Source organism: Pezoporus flaviventris, unplaced genomic scaffold, assembly GCF_033815535.1.
Source record: "Pezoporus flaviventris isolate CSIRO_AGI_PZ_B2104156 unplaced genomic scaffold, CSIRO_AGI_Pfla_v1 ptg000031l, whole genome shotgun sequence".
Classification (NCBI taxonomy): domain Eukaryota; kingdom Metazoa; phylum Chordata; class Aves; order Psittaciformes; family Psittacidae; genus Pezoporus; species Pezoporus flaviventris.
Genome location: NW_026892579.1, coordinates 1,678,596 through 1,706,013, shown reverse-complemented (window position 1 = coordinate 1,706,013; position 27,418 = coordinate 1,678,596). Strand labels below are relative to the sequence as shown.

At 39.7% G+C, this 27,418-nt stretch overlaps 1 protein-coding gene across 1 annotated transcript in view; it reads left to right on the top strand.

Moving 5' to 3' along the window:
- Positions 1–27,102, top strand: part of CLVS2 (clavesin 2) — a 56,261-nt gene extending 29,159 nt beyond the window's left edge. Inside the window, exons 3-5 of the mRNA XM_061460002.1 lie at positions 15,437–15,547; positions 18,633–18,853; positions 22,128–27,102. Coding sequence (XP_061315986.1) covers positions 15,437–15,547; positions 18,633–18,853; positions 22,128–22,215 — 420 coding nt within the window. The 3' untranslated portion in view covers positions 22,216–27,102. The remainder of the gene's footprint in view (positions 1–15,436; positions 15,548–18,632; positions 18,854–22,127) is intronic.
- The last annotated feature ends 316 nt before the right edge of the window (positions 27,103–27,418 follow it).

Sequence of the window (27,418 nt, the reverse complement as noted above, 5' to 3'; positions counted from 1 at the left end):
ATTTGGGTTCAGAAAATGGAAGACTTCCTAATGCTTCAGCTACGTGTGAAGATTTATCAGACAGGCTCCAAAAGAAGCAAAGCTGACTGGAGTACTACTTTAAATGATCTATTTCAGTAAATACGCAGTCAGGATCTTTAAAGGGCTAAGCATACATCTTATGTGTCTGATGTCTAGAATAGGGCTTGAAATACTGTTCATTGAGGATGAGAACAGGTATTAACAGATCTGTAGTACTACAATGTACTCATATATACACATCAGCAGAGTTCTTTGCTTGAATTGCCAAAAAGAAGTATAACAATGCAACATATTAAAAATGGTCTTGAGGTTATTCCAAGTGGGATTTATTGCATTTAAAGGAATTTAAGTGAATTATCTGTGAATTTCTTATTTCCCTGTGTGCTGGCAGTAGGCAGCCTGTCTTTCCATTGCAAGCATTTGGTTGATTAATTGGCCCCTTGCTTGATCTTTTTTTTTTTCTGTATTGCTTATTCTAGTACTTTCCCTTTTTAATATTGTAACATCAAATTTGCTCAAGGTCTATGAACTAATGTGCATTAAAACTCAAGCAGCAGCAGCCCTTAATGCATAATTGATCTGCCAGTAGGACACAAAGAACTGATTCTGGTTCTTAGATAGGCAATGCCTTCATTTTTTTTGTTCTGCACTGGTAGTCTGAGCTCTTAAATCTATTTTAAATTAAAGTGAATAGGCTACTGGAAACTAACAAATTATCCATGGTAATAAATTATTTAAGAGATTAATTTGATGTCTGAGGCATAATGATTTTTATACACAAACACACACACTATTCGATGCATTATTTTTAGATTTTGATGCAGTTCTGTTCATTGGCATGTGAAAATACATTATATCGAGCAAATGTTGCACACTTCAGGTTTGCATTTGTCTCTTGCTGTGACCCCCACACCTGTTAGTACCAACAGAAGACTTTGCTTACTTAATCTATTTTTTGTAAAAGTGTGAGAGCTTCGTCACATGCTGCCCAGATACCCTGAACACCTGCATCCCTTTGCGAATGGACAGGTTGGGAAAGGCCATGTCTACTTACATTAACATTGCCACTGATTTTGCTTCAGTTTGTCAACATCACTTTTCTTGGTTGTTGAGGAATGACTCTTCACTGTTCAGTTAAGGAGGGGTAGAAGCTTGTTTAAGGTTTAATGTTTAATGAAATTCTTACTGAAGCGGGGAGTTCTGTATTTTCAGGCTCCTTTTGAGGTACACATGGCAGTCACAGCAGGGGCATTTGCAGCAGTAGCATGAATGATAAGTGGATGGTGGTTGCAGGGTTGTGTGACTAATAGCATGTATGTGCCGAATGGCATGGCATGATGCAGCAAAGGCTGCTGATGAATGGGGAGCAAGTGGAAGCCAACAGGGTGTCTCTCCCTTCCATTAAGTCCACTCAGGCATACCATATGTCATCGTCCCAGTATTGTGGTTTTAAATCTCCTGTTAATATCAACCACTAACAGTGGAGTGACAGTAATATAACAAAGCAGAAAATTTAAGCCATGCTGTAGATGAGAGCTGCAGATCAGAAGGTGGCCAAATAAGAAAAGTAGTAAGGAAGAAAGAGGAAGTAGGATCTTTATGTTCCCCTTCTAAAACTGTCTGTGAAAATATGCTACACTCTTTCAGTATACTGTATTGGACTTAAAAAGCTACAATTTGAATAATGTTTTAACAGTAGAGCAATAACCAAACTACAGTTAGAAACATTTGAAGATGTTATATAAGCAACAGCAATATCTTTCGTTAAACAATGCTATATTTGGAAAAAGATATACTTTAAGATGCAACTGCCTACTATTAGGTTGGTAGAGCTAAGAGAATAGCAGTAAATGGTCAGTCTTAAAATGAAAATTGAACTTCTGTCCTAGAGGTTTTGCTAATAAATGGAGTTTATCTGAGTGTTGCAGGCCTGCACCAGTCTGTGAGCTGCCTGTGTTGCCCTCTGACATTTCTGAAAAGCCGGGCTTACAGGTGGGTGTTTGAGCCAGAACAGGGGAGTGGCTCATTCCCAGCTTTTGGAAACTGAGCCTGGTCACTGTAGTGCAGACAGCTTGGCAATTACTACATTTTGTAAATCCTGGTTCAGAGAGTACGGTGCATGAAGTTTCAGGGTTTTCAAGTAAAGTAAGTCTTTGTCTAGGTGGAGTAAGCCATGAATGTTTCCAGCAGTCACTTGTGTTGGGAAGATGAGTGATCTCAAGCAAGCAAAGCACTTTGAGTATATTACACAGGGTAAATATTAACATCTACCTGAAAATCAGTTTTTTTTTAATTTAGTTTGAGAAGTCTGTCATCACATTGGTTGCTTTGGCTGATGACGACCTTCAAAAATAGCACAGCTTTGGGAAGTGAAGTGTTTTTGGAAAGTACCAGCTAAAAAGATCATACGTAACCTCAGTGATTTTGTATCTTTCATCAGTGCCTGACTGATTTGGAACTGTGCATTCTTACGTGGTTTTCTTATATTCAGAAGGACCCTCCTGTGTTTTGGTTTGCCCCCTTGTCCCTGGTGTAGTCACTGGGCACCACCAAAAAGTGCTTGGCCCTGGCTTCTGTCCTCCCTTCAGGTATTTATATGTATATTGGTACGATCCCCCTGAGTTTTCTCTCCTCCATGCTGGACATTCCCAGCTCTCTCAGCCTCTGTTCATATGAAGGATGCTCCAATCCTTTCGTCATCTTCATGGCCCTTTGCTGGACTCGCTCCAGTATGTCCCTGCCTGGTTTATACTGGGGAGCCCAGCACTGTACCCAGAGTTCTGGATGGTTTCAGAACTCAGTTCTTTTCTGTGTGGGCATCTATGCAACCTGGACTGAAGCTACTGTTATTTTCTTTTGCTAAGAAGGGATTTACATGGATTCCACTTTTATCTTAGCAAGAAGAGATTTGCATTTCTGTTTTTGATCTTCCAACTCCTTGGATATGATTTTTCAAGAGTTCCAGAAGTGTGATTTTAGGATAGACTATAGCATCACACTTCTTCATTACTGACATATCCTGTTAGCACAATAAACAAATTAGCTTTGTCCTAGATATGTATGATAAAGCAAATAATGATTTATTTGCCCAGTCACTGTGAATCTTTGTTTTTTATTGGCAGGGTTTCCTCAGTAGCAGCTAACACAGAGACAGCCATGCTTATACGGCTTTAAAAAGACAGGGGATTGGTATCTGAAGTTAGAATTCAACAACAGTGATTGATGATCCTCTAGAGTAATAATCAGAATGACAATTCTTCCTTAAACAATATTGAAATTCCCTGGGCTCCCAGGACCATTTTATGTGCGTGTACCACCAGCAGGCATTCAGGAGTGCAGAAGAAGGGGAAAGCTGAACTTCAGTTACCTCATAAGAAACCGTATCTTTTCAAGACACCAAGGGCTGTCTCAGATAAAGCGCAGCTGAGCAGTTCATACTAAGACTTTCTTGAAGCTGAAAGGCTGAAATAAATCTCCATTCTGTACTATGACAAAGACATTTGAACACTTTTTGGAGCTGGAAATAGTTCTGTACTTTTGGGAACTGACCTCTTGAAAATTTGTATGCTGCATAGTTCACGATACCTCTACTTTTAATAAAACATAATACTTATTACTGGATCTCAGGGCAGTTATTCAATTTCCCCAGTAATTTAAAGCTTAATTATTCTACACTCTAGATCTCAGTGGCTGTCCTCAGCTGATTTTTCTTAAATCAGTATCCCTCCAATTTTACAGTTCAGTTAAATTCTCAGGACTCTCATTTGCATGGAGTGACAGATTAAAATTGGATGGCTAAAATGATTACTGATCTTAGTGTCTACTGTAGCGATGAAGATTGATTCTTCATACTATAAGGAAACATATGGCTCGTGAAATAACTCTTGAATCACTACAGTTTTCAGTCTATTGTATTATTGTAAATTGAAACTGATAAAGTGGTAATCCAATTTTAAGGCATTCTGTCTGAAACGGAGAGCTGTATTTTTGGAGGAGCTTTGGATAATAAATTGTAGGAAATGGCTTACAAGTTGTCAATATACAGGAAAAAAAAAGTGAATTGGAGAATTGGTATCTTTTAACTCATTAATCTGTGGGCATTGCAAAGCTGTGCAGCGTTGTTTGAAAGCTGCCACAACAAGGAAACTTGCATTTTTGCCTCTGTGCAGAATCTCTGTTCACCCTATCCAGACCTGCACCCCATTGCCAGGAGCGGTATACTGATATACCACTAAAGATAGTGAGTTCAAATGTAGCTTCTTGCAAATTTTGGCTGAAGCCAACCCAGAACTAAAAATCCGTAGGCTGGCTCTGGTTCTTCAGGGAAATTGTTAGTTGCTGTGATAGGCAAAAATTATATGGAAGGCATAAAATATGGTATTTAGTTATCCTGTTTGAGTTTAGGTCTGCAAAATCAGTCATGACATATGACTATAAAACATGGGTCCTCCATGTAGGAATATTTTACGTTTCTCTTTCTCTGCCTTTCTGTGCAAGTTTTGAAGAGGAGAGAGAAAAGGAACATGATTAATATGTTTTTCTCTTGTGCACCATAGTAATATCTTGATATCCCTCACTGAATTACTTTCAATTTAATCTCTCCTCTTTTCTTCTGCTCGTCACTTTTGCCTTATATTCTATGGTTTCTGCCTTGTCATTGTTTCTCTAAGTCATTGTCTTAACATTATCCCCAGGTTTCCATTCCTTCCTTCTGCTTGAAGGAAATGTGAGACAGCACAAGAAATCATATTTTGGTTGAATAAAATAGAACAAATAAGTGAATCTCACTTAAGGCAATTCTAGATATGGTGCTATATAGTCTCCTTACATCATGGCAGTAATCCTGTGGTCAGGGGTCTTGGCAGACACCAAGGGCTGTTTGGGCATCAGAGTAGCCTCACTGACTTCAGGATGCGGGTGGTACAAGCTGAGATAGTGGTGTGGCATTTCATCTCCTTCTATACAGTCCCTGGCCAAACACCTCTGCCTTTAGGAATTTGAATATGGAGGTTTTATGAACAGTGATTTTCTACATTATTTTTATTCCACCAGTATTGTGAAGGTATTGTTAATATACTTACGTACAGGAGTTTGCACTACAGTGTTATTTCCATTTGTCTATAATCTTAATCTAATAAGACATTCACAAGCTGTCTGGAAATGGATATTTTTCCCCCAGTGAGAATTTCTGTAGAAGAAATTACCGTCTGATAATTGCATATTGCAAAGAATGATTTCATCAATGGAAAATAAAACAGGATAGAAGAACCTGCTTCTGCCATCTTTCTTACTGTTGTTCTGGGTTTGCTAATCTGGAAAATAGCCTCACACTTTGAAAAAGTTTTGGTATTTTTCACCCTTTTTAATATCTCACATTCCAAATGAAGTGTTACTTAGAATTAAAAAAGAGACAGTGTTGGTAATTGAAAAAAGAATTGTCCTTGGAAATCAGCATTTTTCATTTCCTTTTTAAAATTAAAGCCTTTATTTTTCCAGGTTGAAACTAAACAAGTGAGCCAAAGGAAAAAAAAAAAAGTACCCAAAAGCCCAAGCCCCTGTCAAAACAAGCAAAAATTGCTAAATGAATTTCACACAATTTCTAATTAAAATACTAAAAAATATAAAGCCAAGACTTCTTGAGGTTAATTTGCAAAAATAAAGTAATTTCTAATGAAAATGAGAGGGTTTGTACAAAATATTTCCTTTATGAAGCCAATCTAATAAAAAAAAAAGAAAAAAGAAAAAAGAGCATGATCTGAGCCTTTTATCCAAATAATGGAAGTACAAAATCTATGTAGATTTTTTATTATATTTATATATAAACATGCAGACATATGTGGTCAGACAGCTTTTATAGCCCTATCCACCTAATTAATTTAACCAATATATTTTTTTAAATGAGTATCATATTGAAATGAAAGATGGAAGATTATTTGAAATTAAAACAGATACTTCAATAAAAAGAGCAATATTCTCACTGGATGGATACCATCTCCTCATCTCATTCAATTTAGCGTGTTTCTGTATGAGTTGTAAGATAAAATGACTAATAGAAATGAAAAGGAAGATTGCCAAAAGTCAAATTGCTTCACTGGAAGCTTCTTAGCAAAATGACAACTTCCAGTTCTAGATAATTAAATCTTATTTTGTAGGAATGTCATTGAATGATATTAATTTGCCTTTAGGTAGTGCTCTTTTGGTTGAACACAGTAACAGATTTATTTGGGCACACTTTGTCTTAGAAATGGTTCAGCATTGTTTAATAAAAATGAAAAGCTCAAGCTAGGAGAGAACAACGTCATAGTCTTGCCAAGGGAAATCATTAACACAGCTATTCCAGGGATCACACAAAATTTCAGCAACATTGAAATCTGAAATTTTTCTTGGATCTGAACCTTAAAGAGCTTTGACACAGAGGGAGAAAGGTGAAGTCTCCTGTTGTTACAGACAATATGATGCTTAACTTCCTCATGATTTAGTAATCTTTGTCTCAAAATGAGTTTAGGTTGTTTATTTCCACCACTAGAATTACTGGATGTTTGATGATTCAAAGCTGTCTACCACTTTCCAGTCTAGCTGTGTTCATGGTGACCTTTTTCTCATTTGTTTAGATGTCAGTGTTTTTGTTTGTTTTGAAAGGGTCTTTCCTTACCTGTTGTTTATTCTCCATAGTGTGTTTGTAGGTAGCATCTGCCTTCCAGTATTTGTTTCCATAAATAAACCAATCCAAAGTTTTTAGACTCCACAGATTCACTTTCCAGTTTATCATCTTAACATAAGACTGGATAGTATCTCAGTCTAAAGTCATGCCTTGAGCATAGGTGATCAGTCTTGCCATGCAAGTTGTTTTATTTTGAGACATTGCAATTAGCCTTGTCAAGGATGGATGCTTGCAGGAAGTCTGGTATTAGGAATGTCTTGTTATTTCATACCTGTAGTGAAAGTTATAGTTTGGGAGCAGGACTTGGGTTTCCTTTCCTGATGTGGATGGCAGTGGCTCTTGGTTCCTCTGGTAATTCAACTCCTGGAGTACTAAGGAAGTGGAATATTCCTTCTAATCAGAGCCTTTTCTTTCTGTGATTTTCCACAGTTTCCTGCTTAACATGCTAAAAATTAAGTTTAGTCATGCTGCATCTTGCATCAGATAGAATGTTTCAGTATCCTTCTAGTGGAACTTTCCATTATGAAGATACTATTTTGGTTCATCATAAATGATTTTTTTTCTTTCTTTTCTTCCTGAAGTACTTGACTTTTTGGAATAGCTGGAGGAGACCTGAATTTATTATCTTCAGGAATAACTGTTAAGTGACATTTAAGATATTAATAGTTTAGTACGCTATCTTTGAACTTGTAATTTTTGTTACAAAGATACAGTTTGCACAGTTTTGACTCTGTAGCCTCTTGCTGCCTGCAGATGCTATGGCCTGAATTCATCACAGCACTCAAGCACAGTCTTAAGTAAAGCGTATGAGTGTGTCCATTTTATTTGCCTAGACACTTTTTTGAAGGATGCCTCTAGACTGTCTGCAAAACCAGTTAACTGCATAAGGACAGCAAACCCTCAAACATGACCCCAGAGCATATGTGCCCAAGCACTCTTACATTGTTAGTATGCAGCAAGGTGTTTATAGATGGGCTGTCTGCGAGTGATGCGCATGCTTGTGAGGACCTGATGTGGCTTAGGCTGCCAGTGCACTCTGGGCACACAGCCATCCCAGAAGCTTCTAGGACTTCACTTCTAAGAGCTGCGCAAACAAATTTGACTCTGCTGTTGACTTCAGCTGGCAGGGCTAATTCTTTAAAAACAAAATTCAGAACTTAAAATATAGACATGATACCGAAGGATTGGAGAATGCTGTGGCCTTTAAGAAGTTAATTTTTTTACATTTGGTAATGATAAAAAAGGTGGATCATTTTTATTTTCTCTGTGGTAACAGTTCTGACACCACTAAGAAGACTCACACTGATTTCAGTACGAATTTGACACTTTCCTCTCTTAGGTACTGTTGACAATGTTGTATACTGATTTTGCTGTCATTACATGTACCGTAAGAGTTTCTGCTGGCCACAGCAGAGAGTGGGACTCTCTGTGAAACCCTGAGAACTGGGTCAAGTGACAGCTAAGCCCAGCACAAGGTGGTTCTGTGGTTCCCAGAAAGTGGAAACCTGGCTTCTTAGCAGGGGTGGTAGCAGACAACAGCAGCTGGGGCCTTGGAGAGGAATCTTGTAGAGACAGATTGTATAAAATATGTCATGCTGCACAAATTATGTCATGTGGCAGGGACGTAAAACTGCTGTGCTGTGAGTGAGCAGAGCCATGTTATCAGAGATGGAAAGTTAGTGAGGCAGTTTGCTTGGGATCATTCTCCAACACTGGCTTATAGATGTTTGAGGAGAGGTCAGTTACTGCCGTGTACTGGTAGTCACCCAGTCCTGCAAACAGCAGTGTAGGGGTCTGCCTGTTCTTTGGCAGCCCACTATTAATTGTCACTTGTAAGCCTTGTATCACAAAGGCTGTGGTCCCTATAGTAACTACCTGCTTCCGTGTCCATGCCATAGCAATGGCCTAAACTGTGTTCATCGAGTCAGGTTGTGCTCTGCTGCATAAACAGATTATTGCGAACACTAAAAAACTCCACACAGTGTATATATAATTTGTTCTTTATAGTGGTTTAGTAATACCCCATCAGATTTATTACTTTTCCAGTCAAGCGCATAGCTCACTTCATGGCTGATCTCCATTTCTTATTTTTTTTTGGCATGGGATTCCTTTTACTTAGAATACATGTGATTCATGGGTTACAGGCTTTTCTGTTGAAGTGCAATGTGTCTACAGTGGCAGTTGTGACTGCCACCACACTTGTGACTTAATCTATATAAAAAATTAACAAGGATCGGTGATATACAAGAAATTCCTACCTGCTGTTTGTGTAGGATGGCCATCTGTCTGGCAAGTCCCCATGTGGTAGTCAGATACGACTGAGAAGACCCAAGCAACCTTCTGACGCGTTTCCCCAGCCACTGTAGTTGCTTATTCTACTTTTTCATTTTCTCACCAGGTGCTGTTGAGATTGGGTTTAGGGATCTGCATTCAGCAGCTTTTGAGTTCTAGTCCCAACACTGTATTCAATGCAGAATCACGAAGTCACCCTTTTTCTTTCCAGGCCCAAATTTTGGGGGTTCCTAATTACACCTTAGGAAGTGATCCTGAATTTGGGCATGTCAGTTCAGTCACAGAAATTGATAAGTACCTGATTAGTCAGTTCTGGAAAATGCCTTTAGTATTGCTGAAAAACACTGAGACAAATTGGCTTTTAATGTCAAGCGGCATCTTCTATTTGAGGATCATTCTACATATGTTCATGATCCTCCACCTAAGCGGTTTCCAAGATTCAGGAAAAGATCGTGAAAGTGTCAAAGTGGTGCTTTCTAAAGATACTCCCTATTATCTGCTAGAAGTTCAATATCTTTTAAAGATACTGAGTACTGACGAGTCATCCATTCTGAGCCCATGGTAGAATACAAATACCTTTGGCTCTCTGCTCTGAGTCTTTGTGTGTGCATGGTTTTTGAGATCTTGCATTCACAGGTTGTCCTCAGTTTCTGTGTGAGACATTTTTTGAGCAATAAAGAACAAACATTTCATAACTTGGTATGTGTAACTTTTTGGGCACTTGTATTAATTTAAAAGGTTACAAAATCATGCAAGAAGGCATGCAGCCAGGAATTGCTGGTTTGCTTTGCTGTCTTCCCTAATATCTACATTATAAAAGTGATCCACATAAACCTTAACACAGTTACCATTCCAGAGTTAACTCCAAAGATACAGAATCATAGAATAGTTTGAGTTGGAAGGGGCTTTTAAATGTCACCTAGCCCAACCCCCCTGCAATGAGCAGGGACATCTCCCACTAGAAAAGGTTGCTCAGAGCTCTGTCCAACCTGACCTTGAAAATTATCTTTATAGACATCTAGATGAAGCTAGCACAAGATGTCTTCTGCAGCTCTAGTGTATGGTATGAATGCTTTCGTGCATGGTACACAACATGCTGCACCAGACTTCTTTTCTGGAGCAGCAGCCACAATAAACGAAATAAACGCAGCCTTCTGTAGATGAATGGTGTCTCCTGCAACTAAAGGTTAAGGTGTCAGCCAGTGATTTATCCTTCCTAATGGATTTGCTGGATTGCTGTGAGAGGGACATAAGTTACTACCTTTTGTACATTAGAAGTTGTGTTCTCAAAATGGTGTTTGGAGATTTCCGATATTGAACGAGGGTGAATTACATGTCAAATTATCAACCATCCTGCTTGACGTTTACTCAGCTCTGACAGGAATGTCGGTGAAGATGACATTTCAAAGCTCTTGTTAATAACCTGTTTCTGGAGAAAACCTGTAACATAGGCTGTTAATGGCATTGACTGTTGTGCTGTGGCCAGCCAGATGTTAGTGATGCGTGTTGTAGCTTTCAGCCTCCCTGTAGATTATTGTTAAGGTGCTGCCTCCTTGACTGCATCTGATAATCCACCAAGTAGTTGCAATTTGGAGACAGGTGATGCCCTCCTGTAGAGACCTCTGGGTTAGGAATGCCTGCTGGCATTTGTGTGGTATTTTTGAGAGGAGAGAGTGATGTCTTCAGGCTTCATTATTCCCACAGGCTACGCATCCCCAGAACTAAGGAGCTTTCTTGGAACATGCACTTTTTCAAAGTATATTTCTATCTGGAAACATTTCATGAAAGATTTTCTTCCTACAGTTCTTGGTTTCCTTATCTGACAGTTCTTGATTGGTTGATACAGCTTATGCTTTTTTCTGGTCACTTTTTTGCTATGTGCTGTATGACCTTAAATCAGTATGCTTCGAATTACATAACCTGAAAACAAATGGGGACATGTGTCAATTTACAAGGCTGTTTACACCTCTTGCTTCCTTGTTCAGTGCTGTAACTCTAGGCAAGAAAGGAGGTGGCAGCAGCTTATTGCATTGTTTGTGCGTGTGATAAACGTCGCAAAGACAAAATGAGGACATGCAATGAATTTGGCAGAAGTATCCAGGACAGAGTGGTTGCCTTCTTCATGCTACCAAACTCACAGTATCACAGTATCACAGTATGCTAGAGATTGGAAGGGACCTCGAAAGATCATCTAGTCCACTCCCCCTGCCGGAGCAGGAACACCTAGATAATGTTACACAGGAATGTGTCCAGGCAGGTTTTGAATGTCTCAGGGAAGGAGACTCCACAACCTCCCTGGGCAGCCTGTTCCAGTGTTCCGTCACCCTCACTGAGAAGAAGTTTCTTCTCAAGTTTAAGTGGAACCTCTTGTGTTCCAGTTTGTACCCATTACCCCTTGTCCTACCATTGTTTGCCACTGAGTAGAGCCTGGCTCCATCTTCGTGACACTCCCCCTTTATATATTTATAGACACTTATAAGGTCACCCCTCAGTCTCCTCTTCTCCAAACTATAGAGACCCAGCTCCCTCAGTCTTTCCTCATAAGGGAGATGCTCCACTCCCTTAATCATCTTAGTTGCCCTGCGCTGGACTCTCTCCAGCAGCTCCCTGTCCTTCTTGAACTGAGGGGCCCAGAACTGGACACAATATTCCAGATGCGGTCTCACCAGGGCAGAGTAGAGGGGAAGGAGGACCTCTCTCGACCTACTAACCACCCCCCTTCTAATACACCCCAGGATGCTATTGGCCTTCTTAGCCACAAGGGCACAGTGTTGGCTCATGGTCATCCTGTCGTCCACTAGGACCCCCAGGTCCCTCTCCCCTACACTGCTCTCTAACAGGTTGTTTCCCAACCTATACTGGAACCTGGGGTTGTTCCTGCCCAGATGCAGGACTCTACACTTTCCCTTGTTATATTTCATCAAGTTATTCCCTGCCCAACTCTCCAGCCTGTCCAAGTCTCGCTGGATGGCAGCACACCCTTCTGGCGTGTCAGCCACTCCTCCCAGCTTAGTGTCATCAGCAAACTTGCTGATAGTACACTCAATTCCCTCATCTAAATCGTTGATGAATATATTAAATAATACCGGTCCCAGTACTGACCCTTGAGGCACTCCACTAGTTACAGGCCTCCAACTAGACTCAGCCCCATAGACTACAACTCTCTGGCTTCTCTCCTTCAGCCAGTTCACAGTCCACCTCACTACCTGATCATCCAGTCCACACTTCCTCAATTTAGCTGTGAGGATGCTGTGGGAGACTGTGTCAAATGCTTTGCTGAAGTCAAGGTAGACCACATCCACCGCTCTGCCATCATCCATCCACCGTGTTATTTCCTCATAAAAGGCTAAGAGATTGGTCAAGCATGACTTCCCCTTGGTGAAGCCATGTTGACTGCCTCTCATAACCCTCTTATCCTTGATACGCCTTAAGATGGCACCAAGGATAAGGTGTTCCATCACTTTCCCAGGGATGGAGGTGAGGCTGACCGGTCTATAGTTACCCGGGTCCTCTTTCTTGCCCTTTTTGAAGACTGGAGTGACATTTGCTTTCCTCCAGTCCTCAGGCACCTCTCCCGTTTCCCAAGACTTGGTAAAGATGATGGAGAGTGGTCTAGCAATGACTTCTGCCAGTTCCCTCAGCACCCGCGGGTGCATCCCATCTGGACCCATGGATTTATGGATGTCCAGATTGCTCAACTGGTCTCTAACCCATTCTTCATCGACTAAGGCAAACCGCTCCATTGACCTGACTTCATCTAAGGTCTCAGGGGTACAGGGCTCTTCAGGACTGCCTGCAGCAGAGTAGACAGAGACAAAGAAGGCATTCAGTAACTCTGCCATCTGTGTATCTTCTGTCACCAGGGCACCCATCCCATTCATCAGTGGGCCTACATTGCCTCTGGTGTTAGTTTTGTCTGCCATGTATTTGAAAAAGCTCTTTTTGCTGTCCTTGACCCTTCTCGCCAGGTTTAATTCTAAGGATGCCTTAGTCCTCCTAGCTGCCTTCCTACATCCTCTAGCAGCACCCTTATATTCCTCCCAAGTGGCCAGCCCCTCCTTCCATGACCTGTAAACTCTCCTCTTCCACTTGAGCATACCCAGCAATTCCCTATTTAGCCACGCAGGTCTCTTGGCCCTCTTCCTTGACTTCCTATGTGTCGGGATGCTCCGATCTTGAGCACGGAAAAAGCAATCCTTGAATGCCAACCAACTATCTTGGGCCCCTTTACCTTCAAGCAGCCTTGCCCATGGGATTTCCCCCAGCAATTGCTTGAAAAGGCCAAAGTTTGCCCTGCTAAAGTCCAGGGTTGCAATTCTACTTGGTATTCTACTAGTCCTACCACACAAGATCCTGAACTCCACCATCTTGTGGTCGCTGCAACCAAGGCAGCCCTCAACCCTTACTGCTTCGACCAGATCCTCCTTGTTAGTGAGGATGAGATCCAGCAGCGCTCCTCTCCTGGTCGGCTCATCCACCATTTGCAGGAGGAAGTTATCATCCATACACTGGAGGAACCTCCTGGACTGCGGCTGGGTTGCCGAGTGGTCCTTCCAGCAAACATCAGGGAAGTTAAAATCCCCCATGACGACCATGGCCTGTGACTGTGAGGCCGCTCTCAGCTGCCTGTAGAAGGCCTCGTTAGCTTCCTCACCCTGATCTGGTGGTCTGTAACAGACACCCACAACAGGATCCCCCCTGCCAGCCTGCCCCTTAATTCTCACCCACAGACTCTCAACTCGCTCGTCATCTGTCCCTGGACAGAACTCGGTGCATTGTAGTTCCTCCCGCACATAAAGAGCAACCCCACACCACCCCTCCTGGCTGGCCTGTCTTTTCTGAAAAGGACATAGCCCTCCATGACTACGTTCCAGTCATGTGAGCTGTCCCACCACGTCTCTGTAATTGCCACCAGATCATAGTCTCCTGACTTAACACAGGTTTCCAACTCCTCCTGCTTATTTCCCATGCTGCGCGCATTGGTGTACAGACATTCCAGAGAGCGAGCTAAGCACACCGATTTCACCCTAGGATTATAGGAGGCCTCCCAGTCTTCATCAATTCTGGAGTGCTGCCCCACTGGGGCAAGCCCAGCTACAACCCCATCCCCCTTCGAATCTAGTTTAAAGCTCTCCAAATGAGCCCTGCTAATTCGTGCCCCAGCATCCTTTTGCCTCTGTGAGACAAACCTTCCTCACTTGTCATTGTCCAGACTGGTGCCCTATAAAGCCAGCTGTTATCAAAGAATCCAAAGCCCTGCCTGTAGCACCAGTCTCGAAGCCAATTGTTCATGAACTGAATCTTCCCATTCCTTCCCACATCAGTGGAAGATGGAAGGAGTGAGGAGAAGATCACTTGAGCCCCAGACTCTTTCACCATCCACCCCAAGGCCCTGTAGTCTTTCTTCATCCCCCTCAGACTGCGGGAAGCAGCTTTCCCCTCACCTGTCTGGAAGACCAGCAGCGGGTAGTAGTCTGTCGGGTGCACCAGGTTGGGGAGCGCCCTGGTGATATCCCTGATCTGGGCTCCAGGCAGACTACACACTTCCCTATGATGAGGGTCAACTCTGCATATCGGGCCCTCTGTTCCTCTCAGAAGGGAATCCCCTACTACAATGACCCTTCTTTCTTTCTTATCAGAGGCAGTCTTAAGGTGCAAAGTCGACCCCCTTTTCCTATGTGGCCTTGTAGGCTGGCCTTGCCCCACATTCTCACCTACCTAACTCTCTGGTGTATTCTCTTGAGTTAGAAACTGAAAATGCAGATCATAATCTTCTGTAGTGAGTTGTATGCCCCTTGTATTTTTCAGCACGGAGAGACGTTCTTGTTTCAATACAGATTCCTACATTATCAGATTCCTACATTATCATGCAATACAGATTCCCTACATTTAAGCTACCAGAAAGCCTCTGACTATGTGACAAGAATTACTGTCATGGATATTGCATAACAGTTTATGCATGATGTGTAATGCATTCTCGGTTGTATGAAATATGGAGGATATTAGAGACATTTTGAGTAGTAGTTTAGATTTACACTTTTTTTTTTTTTTATGAGGTGGAAACGAGAGGGACATTTCTAGTGCCCTTCAATGGCAGTGGAAGATCTGAGATGGTTGCAGTTAAAAATTAATGTAGTCCATAGAAGGGGAAGAGAGAAAATTATATTTCATAGATGGATTATGGCCAAATCATGAATATTTAAATCATTTCTGGAAGTTAGAAATGCCATGCTGTTATTTGAATACCATAGCTGCCTTAGCACGCTTCCTCACTGCTCTGTCCAGGGTGTGTTGCTGCTTGGTATGGAAGGTTGGAACTCAACAATTCTGAAGAACATTTCTTCTTTTTTTAAGGTTTATTATTAAAACTAAAGCATTCAGGAAAAAAATAATTATTTGATGTGTGGGTAACTTCTCTTGAAAGCCAACTCTCATTTTATGTATTTGTTTTTTGACATACAGGACAGCTTTCCAGCTCGGTTTGGAGGAATACATTTTGTCAATCAGCCGTGGTATATCCATGCCCTCTACACAGTTATACGTCCCTTTCTAAAGGAGAAGACACGAAAAAGGGTATTCTGTTTAATTGTCTATTACCTGGCAGTTGTTCAAGCAGGTGTATCATACCCTATTAGAGTAGATATACACAATATACCAGCTTGCTATTGGTGGGAAGCATTTAAATACATTGGCGCTGTAAAGGGTAACTGTTTTGGAAACTTACAGAGCACATTCCTTTAAGGACACAGTCAAGCATTTAAATGTATTTTAATGTAAGCATGTGCTTTCTCCTGGGGGTTATATAAAAAATATTGCCAACATTACCATTACTATTAAGATTATATTCAATTTCCATTACAATTATTTGTGTCTTTCTTTTTAAGAAAAGACGTAGTGAGTACAAAGTCATTTCCTCATGTGATTTCCTTGACATTAGCATGAACTAAAATACACAGCTGGTATATAGTAGTTTGCAGATACTGATTTGAATAAAGCCAATGAAAAGGAATTTGGGTAGATGCATCTGTACATAAGCACAGTCTCTGAGATGTTGCTGAATTTGCAGCATTTGCATCAATGCAATTAAGTTAGAGCTTGGTGGTGATAGCACAGAGGATGATATTATTTCTGTAACAGGAAATTTGTCACCCAGGAAAACACAATCAGCATCATGTGCAAAGCCACTACAAAGAATGTGATGATCCTTTTTTTTTTTTTCAATGGGATCAGCTCTCTAAGCGACTCTGCATTTTTACTCCTCAAACAGTCTACAAGGGCCACAATGGTCCTTGGCAAGTAACTGAATTTTACTGACAGATTCTGCTTGAGAGGCCTCTGTTATTCACAGGTTTTGAACTATAGATCACAAAGCCTTTTATGTAATATCTGTTATAAATATGCAAATGGAAACCCATTTTGCAGGGTTCAGTTGCACTCAGTTGACTACAGCTTCAACAAAGAATATTATAGTGCCAGATATGTTTGAGCCCTTTTTAAGTCAAGTGCTGTATATGCATAACCAGGGAGTAAAGTACAGCTCACAGGCACATTATAACATTAAAAATAAGTGACAAGGCAGTTGAACATGGGTGCTTATCAGTTAACATCTAAATTTTTATTTAGACGTCTGAATCAGTGGCATGTGTTTTCAGAAACACTGACTATTTACAACTGTTTTTGTCTATAGTGAATACCTATAAGAAGTATTCTGGTGGTTAAATATTGATTTAGAGTCCAAAACTTAATGTCAAAATGTGAAAGTTATGCCTGGCACATAAGATTTAAAATCAGCTTTAAAACTACCATAAGAAGTAGAACAAATCATTGTTGAAAAAAGCCCCCAAACCAAACCAAGCAGAATTTTCCTCAGAATTTCATCAGGATCATTATTTATCTGTTTTGCTTATCCTGAATTATTTTGTATTTTTTAATATGTCTGGTGGATTTGCAACTGATGGCTATATTCTAATAAATGTCAGTACTAGGCATGTATAAAAACAATTGCTAAAAACTGAAACACTCCGTTGGAAAGGCACCATAAAACAAATTACTTTCACCATTAATATTTGTTCTTTCACACAAGGATATATTTCTTTCTGTCACGGAAGAACATTATTGGGCTTGCATGGTCATATTAAGCTTCCTGTCTTCCCAGCTGACTGGAAGATGGGCTGAAATAGTGCAAGACAAGCATGTATTTGGTCTTTTTGTCTTTCATCCTTTTGAATTTGACTTTTGATAAATAGGGGTTATACCCCTGTCAAGGGGTCCCTCCAAGGTGAAGCGGAATGTGAACTGATAGTGCTCAACTGTCTGTGCTCACACCTCTGCTGACCTGTGAGGAGCAAGAGGCAGTGTACAGCTCCTAAGAGGCAACATCCTACCTTGGCTGCTTCTGTGCTAGTCATTTAAAAAGGGTTGGGCACTGCCATTCCTACTGTTTAATTCTATGGACATTTTTTGTCAGGGCACTGGCCAGTGCCAGATGGTACTTTCTTAGACATTGCCCAGGAACAAATTGGGGATGGCATGGACCAGTGAGAAGTATGGATGAGGTGAACTTGTTCTCAAGATGAAAGGAGTTTAACCATATGGATGTGAACTCCTAATCCCAAAGGGTGAATCCTGGCCCATTTTACTTGCATTTCTAAAAACAGCTGCTGTGAGCATTCTGTGCATCCATACCCAAGAGTAGACATTTTCTCCCAGTGGAAAGCTTGCAGGTCCCTAGTACCTGTCAGAGAAGGCTGTCTAAATCCAGAGGTGCTCTCTTTCTAGTGCTCATTGATCACACATTCCAGATATCTGAGGAGAAACAATAAACATAAATACAAGTATTTATATATGTACATGTCATAATCACAGAATCATAGTATCATAGAATAGTTAGGGTTGGAAAGGACCTTAAGATCATCTATTTCCAAGCCCCATGCCATGTACAGGGACACCTCACACTAGACCAGGTCACTCAAGGCCCTGTCGAATCTGGCCTTGAACACTACCAGGTATGTGTAAAGCATATGTGAAAATCATTCTATGAGAACATTGATGGAAAATATCAAATAGTCCATTAACTATTCCCTCATTGTTGTCACAGGGATTATTTTACTGTTATTACTTATTTCATATATTGTCAAGTATGGATAGTAGTTCCTCATACCACTATATTAAGGAAGAAAATCTTTAAATCTTTCCAGTGGAGTTTTCATTACCCTGTACTATTTATCTTACTTATAGAACTTACGGCTGAATGCTGAAAATGAATATATATTCCTTAATATATATAGTGAATATTAATTTTATTTATTATGTTCTTAATTTATTAATTTAATTCACAGAATTAGAGCAAATAACAGACAGGCAGTCTGTCTATCTAATCTTCCATCCATCTAGTTCTTAGACATCAGTTCTTACTCTCCTTAAGCCCCTTGCACTGCAAACATTTTAAGTCATTTATGCTTTAATCACTTTGTAGGTTTATGAACATAGTATAACCATGCTTATGACAGGGGTGATATGTGCCTTGGTGGCCATATCTGTTAGCCCAACACAGCAAGAATATTGTAACTGTACAATATCCTCTAATAATGATGATGTAATTTGGGCTTTGACTATTTTTATGAGACTGCTTTGTTTTTACCTGCATGTGTACATACAGATATTCCTGCATGGTAATAACCTCAACAGCCTGCATCAGCTAATACACCCCGAGATCCTGCCTTCAGAGTTTGGAGGAATGTTACCCCCCTATGACATGGGGACATGGGCAAGAACACTGCTTGACCATGAATACGATGATGACAGTGAATGCAATGCGGACTCCTACAATACTCCAGCAAAAGATGTAGAAAAGGACCTCTCTCCCAAATCGATGAAAAGGTGAGTTAAAGGTACTGTGGTCTTCTAGGATTGCCATAAAGTTAACATTTGCCTTTCTTTTCTTTTATGAAGCTGCAGATAGTTCCCTCAGTTTACTGTTACACGAGGACTGCTTTTTTCCTTTTTAAAGAAAATCACTGTTGATTATGAGCCATAGAATTGATTATTATACATGTGAGCTCAGTGCAACTAATTATTTCTGCAGTGCCATATAAGTAGTGTATGAAGTAGTGTGTTTGGAATAAGCTGATATCCCACCCCAGCGTGCAGTACATGTAAGAGAGGCAGTGCTAGCTGGAGTGAGCCTTGGCTCGGAGGGCCAATTATCCAGCTGGGTGGTGATGATAACTCTTACTTTCATCATAGCCCAGTGCCTGGTATCCACCAACTTTTAGGTGCCAGGGCATTTACAGCATGTGAACATGCTGTAAACATGTTAGTCACAGTGACTGCACACAACTTGAGAAAATGTAATAAGGAGAACCAGGACAAAAATCAGTACCTTTGTTATACTCAAGTCTGGTAAACATCCTGGCATTATTATATTCTATTTGAGAAGGTACAGTGTAATTGCTGCTGTATTTTACCATTCAAAATAAAGGAAAGTATAGGTAGAGATTAGTTACCTCTCCAGTAACTATGGAAGCAGTGAGGTGATTCACTTGGGAGGGGTAAACCTGGTCCAACCTTGCCAGGTCAGTAGAAGAGAAAGGGGAAAAATTACAGCAATGTGATAAAAAAGGTTGAGCAGAGCAGCAAAAGTCACAGTGCAGCTCGCAGAGGGTAGGCCTAACAATGAGTCAGAAGAGAACAAACAGGGCACAAACTGATATATAAGCTCATTAAAATAAGATATGAATACGATATCCTGAGAATTCAGTTTCAGGAGATGGCATTTGATGTAAAAGCGAGAGAGTCTCTGGAAGCAGATAAAACAAGACAAAATATTTTCAGACTCCTCAGACAGGAAGATGATTTTGGCTGGAAAATGTTGCACAGATTGGGGAGGACAGTGCAATTTTAAAGGGAGGTATTTTTGGGGAAATAGGGAAGAGACAACAGGAGATTGCCATAGGAATAAAAAAGGAAAGAAACAGTGAAGTTTAAGGATTTTGTGTTGCAAAAACCCCTGCTGTGCATCGAAAGTGGGAAATAGCAAGACACTGGGTGGGTATGAAGTAGGTAGCTGTCTCAGCAGTCATGTTTAGCCTGTGGCTGTGTCCACCAGTGGCTCATGGCTGAAGAAACCAACTGGAGACCTGCCATCCTTTTCTCATCTAACCCTGTAGGGCAGATATCTGTGTTGATCAACTTTGCAGAGTATCTGTGTGTGACTTTGGTCCCTCACCTCTGCTATGGGACTGTAGTACAATCCTGTCCTACTGTGTTTTGGGAGAATTTATTCAGTAATGTCTGTGAAATTATTTGGGAGATGCAGACAAAAGGTGCTGTAGACTTACACAAATGTTTTTCCTTTTACATACCTTCATTCATAAATTGCTGCTGAATGGAATGAAGCAGAGCAGTAAATGCTGATTGAAAACAGAATCAAAATTATTTCTCCTTCTTCTTCAAGGCACTAGGGCTCCTGAGCTTGCAAGTCATAGATGAGGATTTGTTCAGTTCCATTTTCACATTCGCCTTGCCATCGGGGAGTTTGGAGGCCCTGGGAATTTATGGACAGATCTGCCTCACTGAGAATTTGAGGCCAGTTTTCCAGCCTTTCTGGCTCCCCTTCAGTTCCCCGGATGAGAACTGGAAACCTTTGCTGCTCAGACATTGGCAGCTGAGGAAGAGACTCAGCCGCCTATTAGTACTTACAGTCAGTTCAGAATTTTTGAAATTAGTATGCTTCCATAGCATTTTTGACCTTAATGAACTGGATTTTCCAGGAGTACAGCTTCCCACCAGCAAATTTTCAATCAGCTTTGCATTGTCATGGTACCATGTGAAGATTTTTAAAAAAAGAAATTTTAAATTCAGTGATCTGAAGAGTGTTCTAGATAAGGGTTGTGGTACAACTTCAATTAAAAAATAAATTTTAACTATGTTTATCACAAGACAGACCATCAGATTTTAAAAGCTAATTTTCTTCATTTAGTATTAGTAAGAGAATGTAGTATTATCAGAAAAAGTTTTCACCTAGGCTGTAATTCAAATAGGTTTTTGTGATTTTGAAGTTGTGTTCAGATTTTTTTGTGGAAGACCAAATTGTCTCTTGCTGTCAGCATCATTCATTGGTTTTTCGTAGATGATATTAGTTTAGAAGAGTGAGCAACTGACTCTGTATGCATATCTCAGGAGACGTCAGTTTTCTCAGTGCTGTAGCCTTCCAAATGGACAAGTCTGTAGCAATAGTGCAGTCACAGTGTGCTTCCACGGGTCAAAAATAGATGCCTATGTTGTAGAGACATACATGTGCTCTAGCCATCCCAATCTTCTTTATAGACGAGAAATAGGCATGAGATTCTAGCATGAGATTCATCTCACTGAAGGAAATGTCTAAAAGGTGTTGTTTTTACTGTACCCAAGAAGTGTGCTTTTTACAAGCTGAGACACGGGTGATGTAAGACCTCATATTAACACTACAGACTTTGTTTTTACTGAAGTATTTTAATTTTTGCTGGAGGCTGGGGTTTCCTCTTTTTCCATCACACATTGTGCTGAATCAGAGAACCTGGGAAATTTTTACAATCATCATTGAATTTGCCCTTACCAGCCTTTCTTGTTCTATTTAGTTGAGGTGGTAAGTGAGTTTGACAGATAGGTCCACTGCTCCATAAATTCTACTGGCCATGGCAGAATTCCCTAGGGCTGGCTCAGGATGTCTCACTGTTGCATTGAAGTTCTATTCAGAAAAGAAGCAACTTGTGCTTCCAGCTAACATGTGCCACTAATTGCAGTGTGCCATTAGCCAGCTGGGTGGCTGAATTGTATCTTCTTTACCAGCCTGGTTCCATGTAACCTTCTGTTAGAGGGTCAGTGCCTAAGTCAGTAAAAAAGACAGCTTACTTTGTCCTCTGTCGTGTGCTGAAGAAAACAGGATCCATTTTATTCTACCATTTGCTCCTATATCCACAAACCAAGCTTTTGAAGCCATGTAATCACTCCATGAGGGTATTTTCTAACCATCTGCAATGATCAGATGATTGGGTAATGCTGTACCATTATTTTTAAGCCCTGGCAGAAATTAAAATAGACAAAACAAAGCTTGAATTTTACCCTCATTTGTCTTGATCTAGAAATGTCAAATAAACTTGTTATCCCTCTGCAGATCTCAGTCAGTTGTGGATCCTGGAGTGCTGAAACGCATGGATAAGAATGAGGAAGAAAACATGCAGCCTTTACTTTCACTTGACTAACGGTTTCTGAGCATTGGACATGAACTGAGGTGGAAGGCACTGCCTCTCAGCAACCAGCAAACCATTGGGAAAGAGTACCAGCTGGAATCCTATTTACTTATGTTAATGTAGCATGATGGCAGCGGGCAGCAGGTTTTACTATTCTGCCTGAATTCTGGATGCTCTTGGGTGAAAAAGAAGAGGAGAAAAGAAGAAAAATAAAATGACAAAAAAAAAAAGAGGAATCAATAATTTATTCTGTAAGTGCCAACTTGTTTGTAAATACGATATAATCCTCCAATTTGACTTTGTAAGTTATGGTAAACAAATGCTATGGAAATGAATGACTATTAAATATGTCAGTGAAGTGCACCATAAAAAAGAGAAGAAAATGTGTGTGTGCTCACACATGCACACACATACATGCAGAGAAACACATACCGGACAAAGAAAAATATCAAAGCCAATTAAGTATCCTTCTTATAGGAAGCCATATTGCAGCTACTGTATTGACTGCTGTTTTGTTTTCTCTTGCAATGCTCATATAGCATACAAGGATAAAGAGGGACTATAAGAACTTAGAGATGCTGTAATCAGTTGAATATGTCCTAACTGTAGGAATTTATTTCCCAAATAACGCTATGTTTTAGGATTGTGATTTAGCATCAACCATGTAGCATTGTGAAAAGGTAACAGATGAGCTGGAAACAACTCTTTGACAGCTTTGGTTTTGGCTCTGTGGATCTGTGAGGTTTCTTCCTTAACTTTTCATTTACAGTTTGCAAATAACCTGTCTTGTTACCCTAATCTGGGTGTTGTCGTGTGAGACACATTGGAGTTACTTCTCTTGCATTTTGGGTGCACGTCAAGAATTTTTCCAGAACTCTGTTCTCCGTTGGAATGAGAAAGTAGTCTTCTAAATACAGTGTAATAACTGGTATTTGAAGTAAAGCGTGACAGCAGAGGTTAAAAGTTAATAACTGAATCCTGTGCACTGGGAGACTGGATATATATATATATTTTTTTCCCAATCTCTGACAAGCATACAAGGTGACATTGTTAGACAAGTATATTTAATTGAAGGTTTATACAAGAAATCATACCTATTCAGTGTACTTAGATATATTATAGATTGTATATTGAGACAATGTCATTATTAATAGAGTATGACTTTCCATAGAACAACAGCATCCCACTCCAAGCAAGGATTAATATGAATAAGTTGTAGTTAAACATCTCAGCCTATGTGTTTAGGACACTTTTGTTTTGGTTGTATTGTAACTGTATATATTGAACATGTGCCATACTAGAGAAATACATTTTACCTCAGAAGGGCAGCAGCTTTTGCTAATGATTGGATAAATCACCTGAACCACAGGGACTATGTCATCTTTGTGTGCTGGTACGTGTGCAGCCTGTTGTATGCTGAGTCAAGGATGCCATTTTGTATTAGGACTTAATTCTGCAATCAGAATGAGAAGACACAGGGTGTCCACCAAGACATCTGAATAGTCAGGTATTGTAAGAGCATGTCTTACAATAATGCAGGGATTAGTTAGAACACACTAACCACAGTGGAGGAGACAACTCAAAGCAACCCTGCCTCCCAAGCACCAGAGTTTAAAGAATTTCTTGTATCACATCAGTGATCGCTGAAGTTTCAGTCACTGATTGTAAGTCACCTCTCCTCACCCAGGATGATTGCAGCTGTAATATTTAGTAGGTTGGGATGAATTAAGAGAGAGAGGAGAGTGAAATCTTGGAAGTGTGTTATCTCTAAGGTTTAAGCTGTAACTTCTGTGATGGCAGTTTGGTATTTCTCAGAGCTAAGAGAACCCTGTCTCTTACAGCATCACCCTAGATTAGCCCAGGCAGCACACTGATAAAGCTTTCCTACTTTGCAGTTCATTAGCAACACTGATAAATAGTGTATGCCCCAACACACCACTGCATTAAAGGAACTTTGATTAAGGAACTGAACAAGTCATCGCCTTTCTGCTCTTCTAATTTCATGATACATGTTATGAAATGCAAAGAGAAAAGTTAGGGAGCCTGAACATCTTTTCAGTCTGTCCTACAAGTTTTCAGTAGTAGAAATGGTTTTAATACAACTTCTACGGTTTGAGAGACTTGAAAGATTGATGAATTATTATATACTATTTTATTCAGTCCTATTTTACACATACCTTGTAACATCGTGCTGGATATGTGCGATTTGTCTCTAAGATTTGCATAAGTGCTGTATTTGAATGTATGTTATATATGCCCACACTTATGGTTAGTAGAATAGTATATTGTCATCAATCTGATTTTTAAATCCTTATCACATAAAACTCTAACATTGGTAGAAATTTTCTCCTTGTAAGGGCTTCAGGATTTAGTCAGTATCCCATGCGTATGCAAACTGTGACACAGTGGTGATCAAAATCTTCATGGATGATTTTAGATACATGGGCCAAATCTTGGTGCAAACCAGCACAATGCTGACTTCAGAGTACATGAGCTGTCTGGTCAGAAAATACAAATGCCTCTTATGTCCCCACAGAGCATCTTTGTAGGAAAGTGTATATCTATCTGCTCAACTGTATGAAGCTTAAAATTTGTTTTGAAGCTTATAGATTTGTTTTGTTTGCAAATCCTTTATTTATGCACTTAGATGTAATTTATGTAATGTTTTCTGATGCCTGATTTCAACTTCAAGTTAATGAGTATTAATATATTCTTTCCAGAAAGTGAAAGTAGGATATATTGTAATTTTGTGTAACTGGGACCTCATCTTTCACCAAGAACAAAACCTATTCTTTCAACAAGATCCTCACTGTTAAAGAGTTGGGCTATAGATTTTCTTGGCTGCAGCTTTTATTTCAATGAAGCAAATTCTGTCAGTGGTAACTGAAATAGTGACTTTGGATAAGAATATGAAAATTGATAAGAAAAATAATTATCCGTTATATGCTTTCAGTGTTCTTTGAAGGCATTTCTCTTTTACTCATCAGGGTACAAAAAGGATTTTCTTCACCTTCCCCTTGCTTGTAGAAAATCTTTATAGATAGGTCAATTTTTAACAGATTAAATTTGGACTGATTTTTTTCCAGTCTTTATTGTCATAGGAATCAATGTCTAGTTTTTATAGCAGAATTGAAATGCTAAAAATAGAATTCAAATGCTTGAGAAGGATTCTTCTTAATTTCTTACCTTTGTTGTGTAGTGGATAAATAAACCTTGTTGTAATTATGCATGCCAGTATGCACAGAAAAAAAATAATCCTGCAATGTGAGTAACTTAGTGGAAAAAACAGATAGACCTCTCCAAGTAACTAAGTGAAAAAAAAAAGGAGGGGGGATGGGAGAGGAAGAGGAAAAAGAAAGTGTAAAATCAATAGTTTCAGGCCTTTGGCAAGATGTAAAAATAACCCCTTACATGGTGTCTCTTCCGTGAAGCAAATGTTTAAAAATACGTAGAAGAATTATGGAAACTTCCATGTCCAAAGCCTTCCTCCTGTAATCAAAGACGTCAATAGTCTCTTGGCTCTATAAAGCCAGGTAATCAGTCCCACTATGCTCCAATATATACATAGGGTCCCAATAGTTATTAGTTGTAAAATAGTTTAAGATGTCTTTACAGAAATGTAAATTTACTGTATAGCATATTTAAAAAGATGCTTTGCACTCTATAAACATGCTATGCCTAAACACAAAAAATATTTGTAAAGACATACATAAACTAAATATGAAATTAAAAAAAATAGAAGGGACCTCAAGAGGTCATTCATATGTGGAGGAGCAGGTTTGCTTCAATGTCTCTCTTAAAGAATTGTTTTAGCTCAGTACCTTGCATGGAATGTTCTTTGTATTATTTAATTAGAAAAGCCTAAGCACATCTGACAAAATTGTAACCTGACAGTATTTTGTTCACGCCTTTTATTTACCTGTTTCGTTTGGGAAATTCAGAAGTTTGCCAAGTGTCACAAGAACTACCATTTAGAACTACCTGGGAAAATCTTTGCAATAAGCTTTGGTCATGTCCTTGTTATTATATTGTTCCTGTTATTATCAGCCTATGTATTCATCAAAATTTTTGAAAAACTCATGTTTGAAAGAGCACGGAAGAGAGAAAAGTTCAAAATCAGGCTTCAGGATTTTCTGAAGAATATTAAAATAGTTTGGGGAGGATGTGCTGAATTTGGTTTTAGTAATCTTTGCTTGCCTATGGGGAATGTCCTGCTGAGCTATCAACAGCATTGGGTGCCAGGACAAATTTGGAAGACAAATGTCAATGTGAAAGGCAAGAGCAGATGTCTCAAAAGATTGTATTGAAAAATCAATCATGTGGCTAGTTGTATCATGTCCTTCTGAAGAAAGGAATTTTACAAGTAGCTTATGAACCTGTATTTGTGGTGCTGAGAATAGTACTTTTGTGTCCTATTTCTCAGGTAGCAAACCACAAACAGCCAGTTAAAGACATTAATATCTCAATGGAAGATATTCACATTGTATTTATATATGCCAAAAAAAAAAGAAGACAGACATCTTGATCCCTCAGTCTGGTTTGAACTGCAGGACAAAATAATGTGTCCCTATATTGTGTAAGAAGAATGTCTGGTTCTTCAGTGATGCCTAGTTTCTTTAGAAACCTAGCTAAACATTTTACTATGAGAATTTTACAAACCAGGGGTGATCTGCTTTCCTGTGTAGTTAAATCTGAATGTATATTTTACCACTTCTGCTAAGGAATTAGTAAACACTGAGTTTTTCCTTTAAATTAAATGCTTTTCTTCCTATATAATTGAAGAAAAAAAGGTAGTTTACTCTGAAGACCCCTGAAATGAAATCTTGGATGCATTGTGAACTTGGTCAGGAAGGATCTCTTTTTGAGGGCCTTGAAAGATGCTTCTTGTGTATTAACTATGCAAGGAACACTGGCATTTTACTTAGAGGCAGGCTTAAGTGACCACAAATGAAAGTGCAAGCCAGGTAGATAGAAACCCACATCCTGTATAGACTTGTAATCTTAAATGATCATGTCTCACAGGTCTGTATTTAGCACATGGACTTGGACCTACCTCTCAGTCTGCATTTCAGCTTTCAGTTGTGTGGGAATTTTTGTCCTATCAGCTTTTGAGATCTTAAGTTTTCCCCTTCATGTGGGTCTGTTGTCACAAAATGGCATTGCCCCCTGTTAGATTGCACAATTTCCAGTGATTTTGTTGTTTGAAAATAACAAC